This window comes from Amblyomma americanum, chromosome 8 (genome assembly GCF_052857255.1).
Source record: "Amblyomma americanum isolate KBUSLIRL-KWMA chromosome 8, ASM5285725v1, whole genome shotgun sequence".
Taxonomy (NCBI): domain Eukaryota; kingdom Metazoa; phylum Arthropoda; class Arachnida; order Ixodida; family Ixodidae; genus Amblyomma; species Amblyomma americanum.
Genome location: NC_135504.1, coordinates 99,761,098 through 99,775,975, shown reverse-complemented (window position 1 = coordinate 99,775,975; position 14,878 = coordinate 99,761,098). Strand labels below are relative to the sequence as shown.

At 46.9% G+C, this 14,878-nt stretch overlaps 1 protein-coding gene across 1 annotated transcript in view; it reads right to left on the bottom strand.

Moving 5' to 3' along the window:
* The window catches only part of LOC144102644 (sodium-coupled monocarboxylate transporter 1-like), a 91,792-nt gene that overhangs the window by 75,629 nt on the left and 1,285 nt on the right, over positions 1–14,878 (bottom strand). The window contains exons 2-3 of the mRNA XM_077635861.1: positions 9,183–9,353; positions 3,094–3,357 (exon numbers count right to left, since the gene is read on the bottom strand). Coding sequence (XP_077491987.1) covers positions 3,094–3,357; positions 9,183–9,296 — 378 coding nt within the window. The 5' untranslated portion in view covers positions 9,297–9,353. The remainder of the gene's footprint in view (positions 1–3,093; positions 3,358–9,182; positions 9,354–14,878) is intronic.

Genomic DNA, 14,878 nt, shown 5'->3' with positions numbered 1-14,878 from the left:
ACGACGCGAATCAGCTTTCTCACAGGACGAACCTTGTAATGTGCTTCCTATTTTCACCGAGCCGCTTCACTCCGGAGACCTTGGAAATTAATGTACACTATAGCTGCTTTGAATGAGGCAAATGCAATCTGGTAGCTCCGCGAGCGCATACATAGACGTTTTCCTCGAGCTCCAACGAAATTTAGGCTCACTCCGCTAGGCTATAAAATTTTGCTTCTTATTTTAGAATTTATTCATGTGTGCGCATTCTGCTTGATCGGAGTGGCTTTTGGCTTGGAGTTTGCTGTGTCCGCCAGGTTCTGATCGACCTGCAGTGTGAAAATTCAAATAATTTTGGACATAACACTGCGCGACTTTGTCGAGATCCTAGCGTCGTTGGACCGGTGTTGAAACGACACCCCTGCTGAAATTCGGGAAAATAAAAGCAGAAAAAAAACCCGTCGGGCGTGCTACTACCCGAGTCCGGTGCTTCTTAAGCGCGGCACCGTGTGAACGCTGAAGGCGACTGGCGGCAGCTTTTTGTCTTTTTTTGCGCGTGCGAAGTGATGCTCGGGACGTTGTCCAGGTGATAAGAATATGAAAATGGTCCCCTGCATTCATCTTACGATCTCAAGCACACGGAATATCGCCTAAACTTATGCTGAGAGCATGACAGAATGAGAACGAGTTGCAGGCGTTACTTGATTTTTGCACTGTTCACCACGTACGCGACCGAACAGCAACGATGCGATGCTAGAGATACAAACCAACTTATTAGATTTGAATGCAGAAACACAATGTAATAACATAAGGGGTGAAACTAACTCGGCGTAATAGCCCACAAGGTCGGCGGTAATAATTAGCCGCGGATCCTATCCGTCGCCGAACTTGTCTTGCTCCTCGGCCCCGGCCCGACGCTTTCGCGCCTATCTGACTGCAATAAAGTTATGCCGCTTCCTTTCTTCTGCGTTGCGGCTCAACAAAGCGCACCACAATTTGTCGGCACGCCGTGAATTGCGCCCAAAAACACGAAAGTATGGTGCACGCAATGCGCAAGGTCCCGCTTTTTGCCTACACAACGAAAGTCTCTGCTGACGCCAGCGCCGCCACATCTCTTTCACGTCATGGCCTGACGCTTGTCTATACAGAAACACTAGGCGTACGGTGCTTCCGCCTGTAGCAGGTGTCATGAAGTCACTGCTGAGAAGTAACAGCTGCGCAATGACGCAGTCGCAGTTAAAAGCTGCCGTTGGAGGCCCCCACATATAGGTATCGCACCCCACAGACACGCCGGCACCGCAGTAGGTCGGTTAGGCATTCTTGCACAAAGTTGGCACAGCTGCAATGAGTGTGGCTAAGCTTCAGTGCACTCTTAGTTTTAGCACGAAAGTGCTATTCTGATGTTACCCCTCAGAGATGTTACCCCGAACAAGATATTGGGGTGTTTGTGGGCTTGTGAAAACTGAAATAAATAAATAAAAATCAAATAAATACTGGGATTCGAGCACTTGGCGGCGCGAACAGAACAGCCTAGTTGGCCACTGAGCGAGAGCACTCGGCTATCGCTGCAGCCGAACTTTCATATGCCACACATTCCCGCACTGTGCACCGCACATCGCCTCATCAACTAATGCTACTAAGAAACTAATATTCGCGCTTCCAGCTAAGTGACGGCAGTGACACAGAGATGTGTGCTTCAAACATTGGCGTGCACAACGCTGTGGTAGAAGCAAGGCACTAGAGGAATACGCTCTGGCGTTGAACATATTGCTGCAGGAACGTGGCAGTGGATCTTAGGCCGCCGGCTTACATTCAGTCATTTGGCTCTTGCGATGAAAAACTTCAAGGCACGCATAACTGACTGCCTGGGTCAGTGGACACCTCAATCGCGCTTTCAGCTACGTGGCGGTGGTGTCCACCAGCAAAAAAACTGCGCTTTCGCACAACACCTGTATTTTGTGCTTAGCAATTCTAAACTGGCAGCCATTTTTTGTTACGTTATGCAGTTGTGTGTTCGAAAAGTTCATGAGCTTGAAACTGCCTCTTGTAACGTTTAACCTTTTTGTGTATAAGCAGTATTCGCAACACTCACTTGGAAATTATTCCAAGAAAATTACTATTCGCTTCGAACTTAAAGACCACTATTCGCACATGCTCACAAAACATTCCAGCAGCAGTTGTGGTTCCAACAGAACCCTTGCTGTGCGCGCCATGTTCAGCTATATCTGCGCCTCCAAGCTCGGCCGAAACCGCCCAGTTGGGTGTACGGGGGAACACGATGAAGACCAAATTGTGCTGTCGCCCTGTCTGTACCGATCGGCTACTTCTGTGCTTTTATGAACTGGTGTACTGAGGTAAGTTCAGGGTCATCTGACAGGACTGCGGGTTACTACAGACCAGTCGTGTGATATTTCTCGAGACGGCAACTGCCATTAGAGGCGGCGGTTACCCGGCCATGACCCTAACATGATCGCGCGCTATGCTTCGGAGCAGCCGGTTCTTTGTTGCTCCGTAACGAAGTAAACATCCCCGCTAACACTATGCAGTGTTTGCCGCCAAGGTGAGGTTCTTAAAGCTGTACCGTTGGTTGCATTTTTTTCTGGAATAAAAGTATATAATTAATGCTAACAGATTAAAGGAAAATTAACTAAATTGCCTATAACGTCACCGTTTCAAAAAGTAATCGATCGATTACTAAATTAACAAATATAATTTATCACTAATGATTAACTACTTGTAACGCTGTACGTAAAACACTGCTTCAGTACAAATAAAGATGTCAAGTTTTTTCCTCGTTAATACTCGTGTCTCAAAGCCTCGATATCCCGCACATGTGTTTCGAAATCGTCCTCAATTCGCCACCGCGGTGGCTCAGTTCTTAAGGCGCTCGACTGCTCACCCGAAAGACGCGGGTTCGATCTCTACCGCGGCGGTGGAATTTCGATGGAGGCGAAACTCTAGAGGCCTGTGCACGGTGCGATGTCAGTGCACGTTAAAGAACCCCAGGTTGCCGAAATTATTCCGGAGCCCTTCACTTCGGCGTGCCTCGTATCCTGAGTCGCTTTGGGATGTTAAACCCTTACAAAACAAACCAAGCCCCCCTCAAAGCCTTACCTGGAAAACGGACACCACCCGCAGCTCGTAAAGCAGGGGCACCAGCACCACTGACGTCACTGTCACTGCCAGGGGTGTGGAAGCCAGCAGCCAGACCAAATGGAATCCGTATGCGTAGAAGTGGCCCAGGAATCCGACCACGGATACACCGTTCACTACGGAAGCCAGGACGGAAATGGTCAGCGCGGTCGCGGGAAGGCTACGGCCTCCCAGAAACGCGTCCACGCCAGCGCTCCCGCTTTCACTGTCTTCAGCTGGAACCACCTAAATGATAAGAAAGGGGTCTGATTTGAAAGCATTGTATATCTGTGTATAGGCCACATGAAATAATTAAATGCTAGATAATTTTCGCGTGAACGCTTGGTCTTTTCCAAGTCGCGTCACGTTAAGAAATAATTCCATGCGGCGGATAGAACATGAGCCTGCCCACAGGGGAACTTAACGATGCTCCTGCGTTACAGCCGGGCATACTAAAAGAAAATACAGACTGCATAAAATCCAAACGTCGTGCTGTACTCTGACTGACATAGTGATGACTATTTTCCGGGCGATGGAGGTAAGAAGTTCTGTTATGCGCGGATTTTTCCTTTACTTAAAGAAGTGATTCGTATAATTGATTCTTTAACAATTTACCAATTAAGGTCGCTCGTCAGGGTCTGAGTGTCCCGGTGTCCCTCTGTATCTCCATAAACAGTGCAAGCAGAGACCCATTATCAAATTCTATGAGCGCACAATTCAAAATTCAGGTATCTTATGCAGCTAAGTCGGTCCACATTTTCTTTAAACCCTTTAGAGAACTTTAAAAAAAATATTGGCGGTGATTTAGCTTTGGTTAAACCTGGAGTGGCGCGATAGCTACAGCTGGCCGAGTGGAACTTGTTGAGTTGAATTGCAAAGTCAGTCTTTCGCCGCTCCGTTTCATCTTCGTCCCGCTTCACACGGCGCATGCGCACAACTGTTGCAGCTCGGTTTCACCGGCGCACCACGTGGTCGGCAGCAGTAGCTGCTCCGCACCACATGGCTGGCCACGTGCCACCGCCACGGTCACGCGCCACCGCCGCACTTAAGGCTCGAAATGTTACCATAATGTAGCAACAAAAAACTTACATGATGGTTACCACCGCTTAACGCGAGATTCTGCGACGGCTGTTATGTATCTCCGTTTCGCTATACATTGATGTAAAGAATTTAAGAGCGATATGGCTATATGCACTGTTATAGATCAGTTTTAGTTTTCCACACATGTATGTTCTTCGATTAGCACTTCTCCAGTCCGCCGCTCCAGGAGCACGGCGACACTGCCACAGAGCGTCTCCTCGCGTGGCGCGCTTTTCCGCAGCAGCCGCTTCCGTACTCGCCATACTCTCCGTCCTACTTCCACGGTAACCTCCGCTCTTACCAGACATTCTTTTTCCACGTTAACACCTTCTCCTCCTCCTCCTTCCCGTGGTTTAGCAACCTCTAGTTATGCCTACTACTGCTGCTGCTACTACTACTACTAATACTATTGCTGCTGCTACTACTACTACTACTACTGATACTGCTACGGCTACTACTCCTTATATAACCACAACAAATACCACCACTACTACTACATCTGCAACTACAACTAATATCGCTACTACGACTACTACTATTATTACTTCTACAACTACAACTAATACTACTACTACTTCTACTACTACTACTACAACTACTGCTGCTGCTGCTACCAATACTACCACTCCTACTACTACTGCTGCTACTACTACTACTATTACTACTTCTGCAACTACAACTAATACTACGACTACTTCTACTACTACTACAACTACTGCTGCTGCTACTACTATTTCTACTACTACTACAACTACTGCTGCTACTACTACTACTACTACTACTACTACTACTACTACTACTACTACTACTACTACTACTACTACGACTCTAAAGCCAGAGAGCGGGCCTACGTGTACTATGACTTCCTCCTTTTCGCATACACAGCAGAAAACACAGAGCAAAAGGTCTCTTTGTCCTAGCAACATGTTCATGGACAAAACGTCACTCTGTAGGATGGGCAAAAAAATTTTCATTTAAAATTTATTATTTTTTTTCTTAAAAAAATTTAACCCTAGACCGTTATTGTACATGGTCCCGTAGATTTGTGGAAGAAAAAATGGCTCGCATATATTGTGGTGCTGTTTTTCCCGATAATATTCCTGCAGTGATGCGAAAACTTTTCGCAGATGCATAAGAACGCTTCGTCGTACGTAAGACTGGAGTTTAGAAGATCGCCGTTTCGTATGACAGATGCTACGGGGGCCAGTCCGGTCATTGCATAAATGCCCGGTTATTGGAGCGCAAGAATGACCTCCGGTCGGGAAGTGGGAGCAATCTGGCAGAACCCTGTGCGTCGTGCATACTGGATTCCTTTCTTTCACAAGGTGCAGCACACTAAGAACATTCAAGGAAAGGCACACACGCAAGATATACGACGCATTGTGCATTCGCAAGATTGGCCAACATTATGTCAGCACCCCGTCGATCGCACTGCACAAGGAACTTGCATACATGGATGACCACTTTCACCCGTGTTGACACTTCAATCCTTCATTACTTTGGGTCGCCGTACCTGTGCAACAAGATGCACCACTCTTAATGCTAAAGCGTTACTAGTCCCATTATGATAGAAGCCGGCGGCGTGTCTGTGTGTATACTCGCAGATGGTATAGAAAATCCCAGCGATGGCAAGAAACATAAGATGACGTCATCAGGCGTCCATATGACGCACGCATGAAGCCGAGCACCGCCACTTCAGACAATCCTATACATGTCTTTCGTCTACATACAATCCCCACTGCCCAACCTCAATGTGGCGCTAGTTTCTCCGACATTCGTGTCAAAATTTTGACGCAACCGTTTGTCATGCACCGTTCTGGGTGGTGTATGATTTCTGAATGAATATAGCTTACATGAGCCAGTCAAGATGGAGGTTAGCTTGTGACAGGGGTTCGAACCGACGACATATGCCCCTTCATTTTTATGCCTTTCCAGACTATGGTATCAAAACTGTGATGCAATTATTCCTCGTACAGCGTTCCGGGTGGTTTCATACGCGCGTGGACACCGTCAGGAACGCTGTAAGACGCTGTGGCTTTCTTTAATAAAACTTGGTGCTGGGTTAGTTGGTTAAGCACTTCTTAGAAACAGGTCCGCGCTAAAAAGAACAAACACAAGGGACTCATGTCTGTCGTGTCGCCATTCTCTCGCCTTGTGTTTGTGTTTTTTAGCGCTGGCCTGTTTCAAAGAAGTGGCTTTCATAAACTCGTACAAAAGAACTTTAATGTATGTACAAACATTACGCGTAAACAATGCAACCAGGAACAGTAATGCTTTCGCATTCCCACACTTATGCAGTCCTAAGTGCCTCTGCTGAATTTTTTCTTCTTTCTCTTTTCTTAAGCGATGTATTTCAGTTTTAACTTCGCTCACAGATTCGAACTTAGTTGTTTTACGCCATCAGCCACGTTCAAGTTCCCCTTTACGCCTTTTATCAGTTGATAGTAGCCGATTGATGCAGTTTTCTTTCTGTTTTCTGTGACATTTAAATTGCCGTCTTTTACAAGAAACCTCAGTGCTTAGTTCAGCGCCTGTGTGGTCCTGTCACGTCCTTGTCTTTCGCGCTGTTTCCTTCACTTAAAAGTTGAAAGTAATTCAAGCAATATAGTAAACAATACTTCAGCCAAATCATTCTTAATTCCTTGCCTGATTCAATCTTTTCAGTTTCTTAGCTGTCACAGTTAAAGAATTTCTTTAAAACGCTTATGTCGGTAACTTAGACTGTTTCTTTTGTTTTTGTTTATTTTTGATATTAAAGTTATTCTTGTGTGCTTGTTTTGCCACGCCTGTTTTGCAATATCTTTGTCATTCACCGACGGCAGCCTACTGCCCTACAATCCTTTATGGCTTCGGCAGACCTGTCTTAAAATTGTAAACATGTTGTATGAAAAATAAAGGCGTTTATTATTATTATTATTATTATTATTATTATTATTATTATTATTATTATTATTATTATTATTATTATTATTATTATTATTATTATTAATTCAGGTGACATTATAATTATTGGAAATAGTCTCATTAGAGAAACGCCAAAAGTGGAAGCGGCCCAGATAAGAAATTAAGCCGCTGGAGAAACGTGTACGCATTTAAAATTAGTTTTATGCCCAAAAGAACACTGAGAATTTAGGAGCCTCAAATGTAAAAAATATTATTTTTTGTAAGAAACCCAATATGATTGCTTCTGTGTTTACAACGCTATGTTTCGTAACGCAGTAAGCAGTCATAGCACTTGTCTTGGCCGACCATTCTATGGGATCAAAACTTCAACGCACCACTCTATGAACTTGTGCAATTCGAATACTTTTTTTATAAGTTTTTCTTCTATATAAAGCGCAAAGTGTTTGCTCCTACGTATAGCACAGTAATCAGTGGAAGACAGAGAGGTGAAACGATTGAGCATGACATCTGTCACATTCCTACCAAAGTTACGAAGGGGCCGCATCATGACCCGGAACAACGCCACGCGCGGTACAAGCGTAAACGCATGCCCTCGTGCTCCTACACTAAGCGAATAAGGCACGTTTCCACCAAAAGGCCATCATAATGCTTGTTTTCGTTTTAGCGTAGACACGTGCACTTCGTGAGCACAGCTGAGCCGCCGCATGTGGCCGAGTGTACAAGTGGAAAATTTCCGAGGCCGGCGATGAGAACTTTCATTACAAGCACATATGCGATGGCACTTTCGTCAATAATTATTAGGGTTTTAACGATAGTATTCCAGCTATTGCTGAGAAGCTAGGCTGAAATCATCGTGTTTTTAATGTCTTCGCTAATAGCAATCACGAGTAAGATGATCAAGCCTTGCCTTATCATTCTCTAATCAGCCCTGGCCTGTTTCAGCAGCGCCCACTCTATCCCAGAGAATTGCGTAATCGAATGTTCTATCCAGACCCTGTACCGCCCAGGGGTTCCCTTTCGTTTGCTTCAAGTCCACTTTTTTAACACCGATTTTTTCTCCACATGTTCACATGTCTCGCTCAAGTCAACTTGCTCCGTTCTATTTGCCCAAGCACATGAGCACAACCCTTTTTGTTATACGTTGCACGCCGCGCACTTTCTCTTGACAATACGCCAATCATCCTTCTTTATGCCGCTAACAACCCGCTCAGCAACAACCGGCAGCAACAGAACAGCAGCGTGTCTAGTAATGTTGGCGCCTTCCTTTTTTTTTTATTGTTTGCGCAGTTGTGGAAATAGTAGTTCTAACGTTTATGTCAGCCGATATGAGTTCATCGAAATGGTGGCAAAAGTAACCGGCAGCGCTGGCTTGGTAACGCACGGGTGCTTTCTTGGGCAAGCTTACCTTACACCCATCCAACACTCCGACTTAAAGCCGGATATGTTTGCTCGAAATTAATAAGTAAACAAGCTCAAAACGAACGGCGACACAAGCGAAGTAGTACGCACAATACGACGACTGCATTTTGCATTCTACCCGCCGCGGTGGCTCAGTGGTTAGGGCGCTCGACTACTCATCCGGAGTTCCCGGGTTCGAACCCGACCGCGGCGGCTGCGCTTTTATGGAGGAAAAACGCTAAGGCGCCCGTGTGCTGTGCGATGTCAGTGCACGTTAAAGATCCCCAGGTGGTCGAAATTATTCCGGAGCCCTCCACTACGGCATTTCCTTCTTCCCTTCTTATTTCACTACCTCCCTTGTCTCTTCCCTTACGGCGCGGTTCAGGTGTCCAACGATATATGAGACAGATACAGCGCCATTTCCTTTCCCCCAAAACCAATTATTATTATTATTATTATTATTATTATTATTATTATTATTATTATTATTATTATTATTATTATTATTATTATTATTATTATTTTGCGTTCTTCCCTCTCTGTTTTGCCGCCTGTGTCACACTTGATTGAGTACATTCACACGCTTTGAATGAACCGAATTTGTGATTACAAGCCTCGCAACCCAACTTGCCGACTCGAAATGAACGTCATCACAGCGTCCTGGACACCATGAGCATCATGACGCGTACCTGGCGCCGCCGATGAGCAAATGAGAAGTAGATTCCGACCAGGTACCCCAGGGCGGTCAGCACTCCGAACACAGCAATGTCCGCGGCGTCCAGGCTCATCAATGTGGAAGACATGTTTCCTCGGATTTTTTTCCGTCTACAGTAGTGGCGGGCGCAATTTCCTGATGACTCCTGTTAATGTAAATTTCGGAAAATTGATGCACCGGTTAGACGAGCTTTTCGTTGACAAACATTCTCACTCACACAAGCGCTCCTGGGCTAATCAACCCTCACTGATTCCTATTAGAACCAAACAGAAGATCTTTAAAACAATTTGTAGCACTCTTGAAACTTATGGATGGCTTCGAAGCCTCGCGGAGTTCAACGCAGGTCCGTTGGCGGAGCCGCCGCTCGCTCGGTGTGGGTGCCTGCTGTGGTTGATTAATGTGCTCGCTCTTCACGCGACTACCAGAATTTTCGGTATTGAGTCCACATCCGATAAAGAGCCCACAGGATTTAATTTTTGCTTGAAACAAATTTCTTTATTGCATATTACGCACCCGGTACACTTCCCGCAGAAGCCAGGTTTGCAAGCTGCGCCTAAAAAGTGTCTGCCCGCTCAGCGCAAGTATAGCAAAACCTCGTTATAGAATAAGCGTTGGCAATTTCATGTCATACTCGGCGATACTGAAAAAAATCAATGCTTTTCTGTGCCCCGGTCCCGGTTAGCTCAGTTGGCAGAGCGACTGCTCCGGTGAAGCAGTGGTCCCGGGTTCGAACGCCGGACTAAGACGGATTTTCCTTTCACTGCGAAGTTTCTGAGAAAGCTGCATAGCTTCCCTTTTTCGCCACATGGCGTCGCTTGGGTGGATGTCAATGGGTAATTACTTCCTTATTACAAATCTACTCCACCTTGGGGGATTGCCCTAAACATATGATTAATTTGCTTTCGCCCTACCATCAGTTGGCAGAGCGACTGTTCCGGTGAAGCGGTGGTCCCGGGTTCGAACGCCGGACTAAGACGGATTTTCCTTTCACTGCGAAGTTTCTGAGAAAGCTGCATGCTTCCCTTTTTCGCCACATGGCGTCGCTTGGGTGGATGTCAATGGGTAATTACTTCCTTATTACAAATCTAATCCACCTTGGGGGATTGCCCTAAACATATGATTAATTCGCATTCGCCCTACCATCAGTTGGCAGAGTGACTGTTCCGGTGAAGCGGCGGTCCCGGGTTCAAACGCCGGACTAAGACGGATTTTCCTTTCACTGCGAAGTTTCTGAGAAAGCTGCATGCTTCCCTTTTTCGCCACATGGCGTCGCTTGGGTGGATGTCAATGGGTAATTACTTCCTTATTACAAATCTACTCCACCTTGGGGGATTGCCCTAAACATATGATTAATTCGCATTCGCCCTACCATCAGTTGGCAGAGCGACTGTTCCGGTGAAGCGGTGGTCCCGGGTTCGAACGCCGGACTAAGACGGATTTTCCTTTCACTGCGAAGTTTCTGAGAAAGCTGCATGCTTCCCTTTTTCGCCACATGGCGTCGCTTGGGTGGATGTCAATGGGTAATTACTTCCTTATTACAAATCTACTCCACCTTGGGGGATTGCTCTAAACATATGATTAATTCGCATTCGCCCTACCATCAGTTGGCAGAGCGACTGCTCCGGTGAAGCGGTGGTTCCGGGTTCGAACGCCGGACTAAGACGGATTTTCTTTTCACTGCGAAGTTTCTGAGAAAGCTGCATAGCTTCCCTTTTTCGCCACATGGCGTCGCTTGGGTCGATGTCAATGGGTAATTACTTCCTTATTACAAATCTACTCCACCTTGGGGGATTGCCCTAAACATATGATTAATTCGCTTTCGCCCTACCATCAGCTGGCAGAGCGACTGTTCCGGTGAAGCGGTGGTCCCGGGTTCGAACGCCGGACTAAGACGGATTTTCCTTTCACTGCGAAGTTTCTGAGATAGCTGCATAGCTTCCCTTTTTCGCCTCATGGCTTCGCTTGGGTGGATGTCAATGGGTAATTACTTCCTTATTACAAATCTACTCCACCTTGGGGGATTGCCCTAAACATATGATTAATTCGCTTTCGCCCTACCATCAGTTGGCAGAGCGACTGCTCCGGTGAAGCGGTGGTCCCGGGTTCGAACGCCGGACTAAGACGGATTTTCCTTTCACTGCGAAGTTTCTTAGAAAGCTGCATAGCTTCCCTTTTTCGCCACATGGCGTCGCATGGGTGGATGTCAATGGGTAATTACTTCCTTATTACAAATATACTCCACCTTGGGGGATTGCACTAAAAATATGATTAATTCGCTTTCGCCCTACCAAGAGTTGGCAGAGCGACTGTTCCGGTGAAGCGGTGGTCCAGGGTTCGAACGCCGGACTAAGACGGAATTTCCTTTCACTGCGAAGTTTCTGAGAAAGCTGCATAGCTTCCCCTTTTCGCCACCTGGCGTCGCTTGGGTGGATGTCAATGTGTAATTACTTCCTTATTACAAATCTACTCCACCTTGGGGGATTGACCTAAACATATGATTAATTCGCTTTCGCCCTACCATCAGTTGGCAGAGCGATTGTTCCGTTGAAGCGGTGGTTCCGGGTTCGAACGCCGGACTAAGACGGATTTTCCTTTCACTGCGAAGTTTCTGAGAAAGCTGCATGCTTCCCTTTTTCGCCACATGGCGTCGCTTGGGTGGATGTCAATGGGTAATTACATCCTTATTACAAATCTACTCCACCTTGGGGGATTGCCCTAAACATATGATTAATTCGCATTCGCCCTACCATCAGATGGCAGAGCGACTGCTCCGGTGAAGCGGTGGTTCCGGGTTCGAACGCCGGACTAAGACGGATTTTCTTTTCACTGCGAAGTTTCTGAGAAAGCTGCATAGCTTCCCTTTTTCGCCACATGGCGTCGCTTGGGTGGATGTCAATGGGTAATTACTTCCTTATTACAAATCTACTCCACCTTGGGGGATTGCCCTAAACATATGATCAATTCGCATTCGCCCTACCATCAGTTGGCAGAGCGACTGCTCCGGTGAAGCGGTGGTTCCGGGTTCGAACGCCGGACTAAGACGGATTTTCTTTTCACTGCGAAGTTTCTGAGAAAGCTGCATGCTTCCCTTTTTCGCCCCATGGCGTCGCTTGGGTGGATGTCAATGGGTAATTACTTCCTTATTACAAATCTACCCCACCTTGGGGGATTGCCCTAAACATATGATTAATTCGCATTCGCCCTACCATCAGTTGGCAGAGCGACTGCTCCGGTGAAGCGGTGGTCCCGGGTTCGAACGCCGGACTAAGACGGATTTTCCTTTCACTGCGAAGTTTCTGAGAAAGCTGCATAGCTTCCCCTTTTCGCCACCTGGCGTCGCTTGGGTGGATGTCAATGTGTAATTACTTCCTTATTACAAATCTACTCCACCTTGGGGGATTGACCTAAACATATGATTAATTCGCTTTCGCCCTACCATCAGTTGGCAGAGCGATTGTTCCGTTGAAGCGGTGGTTCCGGGTTCGAACGCCGGACTAAGACGGATTTTCCTTTCACTGCGAAGTTTCTGAGAAAGCTGCATGCTTCCCTTTTTCGCCACATGGCGTCGCTTGGGTGGATGTCAATGGGTAATTACATCCTTATTACAAATCTACTCCACCTTGGGGGATTGCCCTAAACATATGATTAATTCGCATTCGCCCTACCATCAGATGGCAGAGCGACTGCTCCGGTGAAGCGGTGGTTCCGGGTTCGAACGCCGGACTAAGACGGATTTTCTTTTCACTGCGAAGTTTCTGAGAAAGCTGCATAGCTTCCCTTTTTCGCCACATGGCGTCGCTTGGGTGGATGTCAATGGGTAATTACTTCCTTATTACAAATCTACTCCACCTTGGGGGATTGCCCTAAACATATGATTAATTCGCTTTCGCCCTACCATCAGTTGGCAGAGCGACTGTTCCGGTGAAGCGGTGGTCCCGGGTTCGAACGCCGGACTAAGACGGATTTTCCTTTCACTGCGAAGTTTCTGAGATAGCTGCATAGCTTCCCTTTTTCGCCACATGGCGTCGCTTGGGTGGATGTCAATGGGTAATTACTTACTTATTACAAATCTACTCCACCTTGGGGGATTGCCCTTAACATATGATTAATTCGCTTTCGCCCTACCATCAGTTGGCAGAGCGACTGCTCCGGTGAAGCGGTGGTCCCGGGTTCGAACGCCGGACTAAGACGGATTTTCCTTTCACTGCGAAGTTTCTGAGAAAGCTGCATAGCTTCCCTTTTTCGCCACATGGCGTCGCATGGGTGGATGTCAATGGGTAATTACTTCCTTATTACAAATATACTCCACCTTGGGGGATTGCACTAAAAATATGATTAATTCGCTTTCGCCCTACCAAGAGTTGGCAGAGCGACTGTTCCGGTGAAGCGGTGGTCCAGGGTTCGAACGCCGGACTAAGACGGAATTTCCTTTCACTGCGAAGTTTCTGAGAAAGCTGCATAGCTTCCCCTTTTCGCCACCTGGCGTCGCTTGGGTGGATGTCAATGTGTAATTACTTCCTTATTGCAAATCTACTCCACCTTGGGGGATTGACCTAAACATATGAATAATTCGCTTTCGCCCTACCATCAGTTGGCAGAGCGATTGTTCCGTTGAAGCGGTGGTTCCGGGTTCGAACGCCGGACTAAGACGGAATTTTCTTTCACTGCGAAGTTTCTGAGAAAGCTGCATAGCTTCCCTTTTTCGCCACATGGCGTCGCTTGGGTGGATGTCAATGGGTAATTACTTCCTTATTACAAATCTGCTCCACCTTGGGGGATTGCCCTAAACATATGATCAATTCGCGTTCGCCCTACCATCAGTTGGCAGAGCGACTGCTCCGGTGAAGCGGTGGTTCCGGGTTCGAACTCCGGACTAAGACGGATTTTCCTTTCACTGCGAAGTTTCTGAGAAAGCTGCATAGCTTCCCTTTTTCGCCACCTGGCGTCGCTTGGGTGGATGTCAAAGGGTAATTTCTTTCTTATTACAAATCTACTCCACCTTGGGGGATTCCCCTAAACATATGATCAATTCGCATTTGCCCTACCATCAGTTGGCAGAGCGACTGTTCCGGTGAAGCGGTGGTCCCGGGTTCGAACTCCAGACTCCTCCTTGGTGGATTCCCCTAAACATTCTACCCCCCAGACAAGTCCGCAAAGCGACAAATTTCAATATTTAAACATGTATAACCCGCGGACTGTAGACCTGAAGTTAGAGCACTCCTTTGCTCATCGGTTCAACTCCTTGGGTGCGGAATTATGCGCACTATTCCAAATCTCCGATCTTGCTTTGGCCCTTCGGTTACGCTTTCATTTTCGTGCCACTGTTTCACACATAAATGAGAAATAATCTGCGGTCACCGGCTGCGCCACTTGAAGTGTTACGTCACGTCGAAGCAGACTGTGAATTGAGCTGAAAAAACAAACATAACTTTCTCGTTCGCCTCTCCAACGCTGGAGCTGTAACGTACAGTCTGTCAGAAATATTGTTACGGCCGTAGGCTGACGTCCCGATGAACGACTGACGTCTTTCATGTGGCTCGGCTTAAGCCATACCTCGTCCCTGATACGTCTTCTCCTCAGCACCGGGACGGTGCTTTTGCCGACGGGGGTTATGTTACGGCCGTAGGCTAGGACAAAGAAGATGGCGAAGCATGGTGCTTGTGTGTGTGT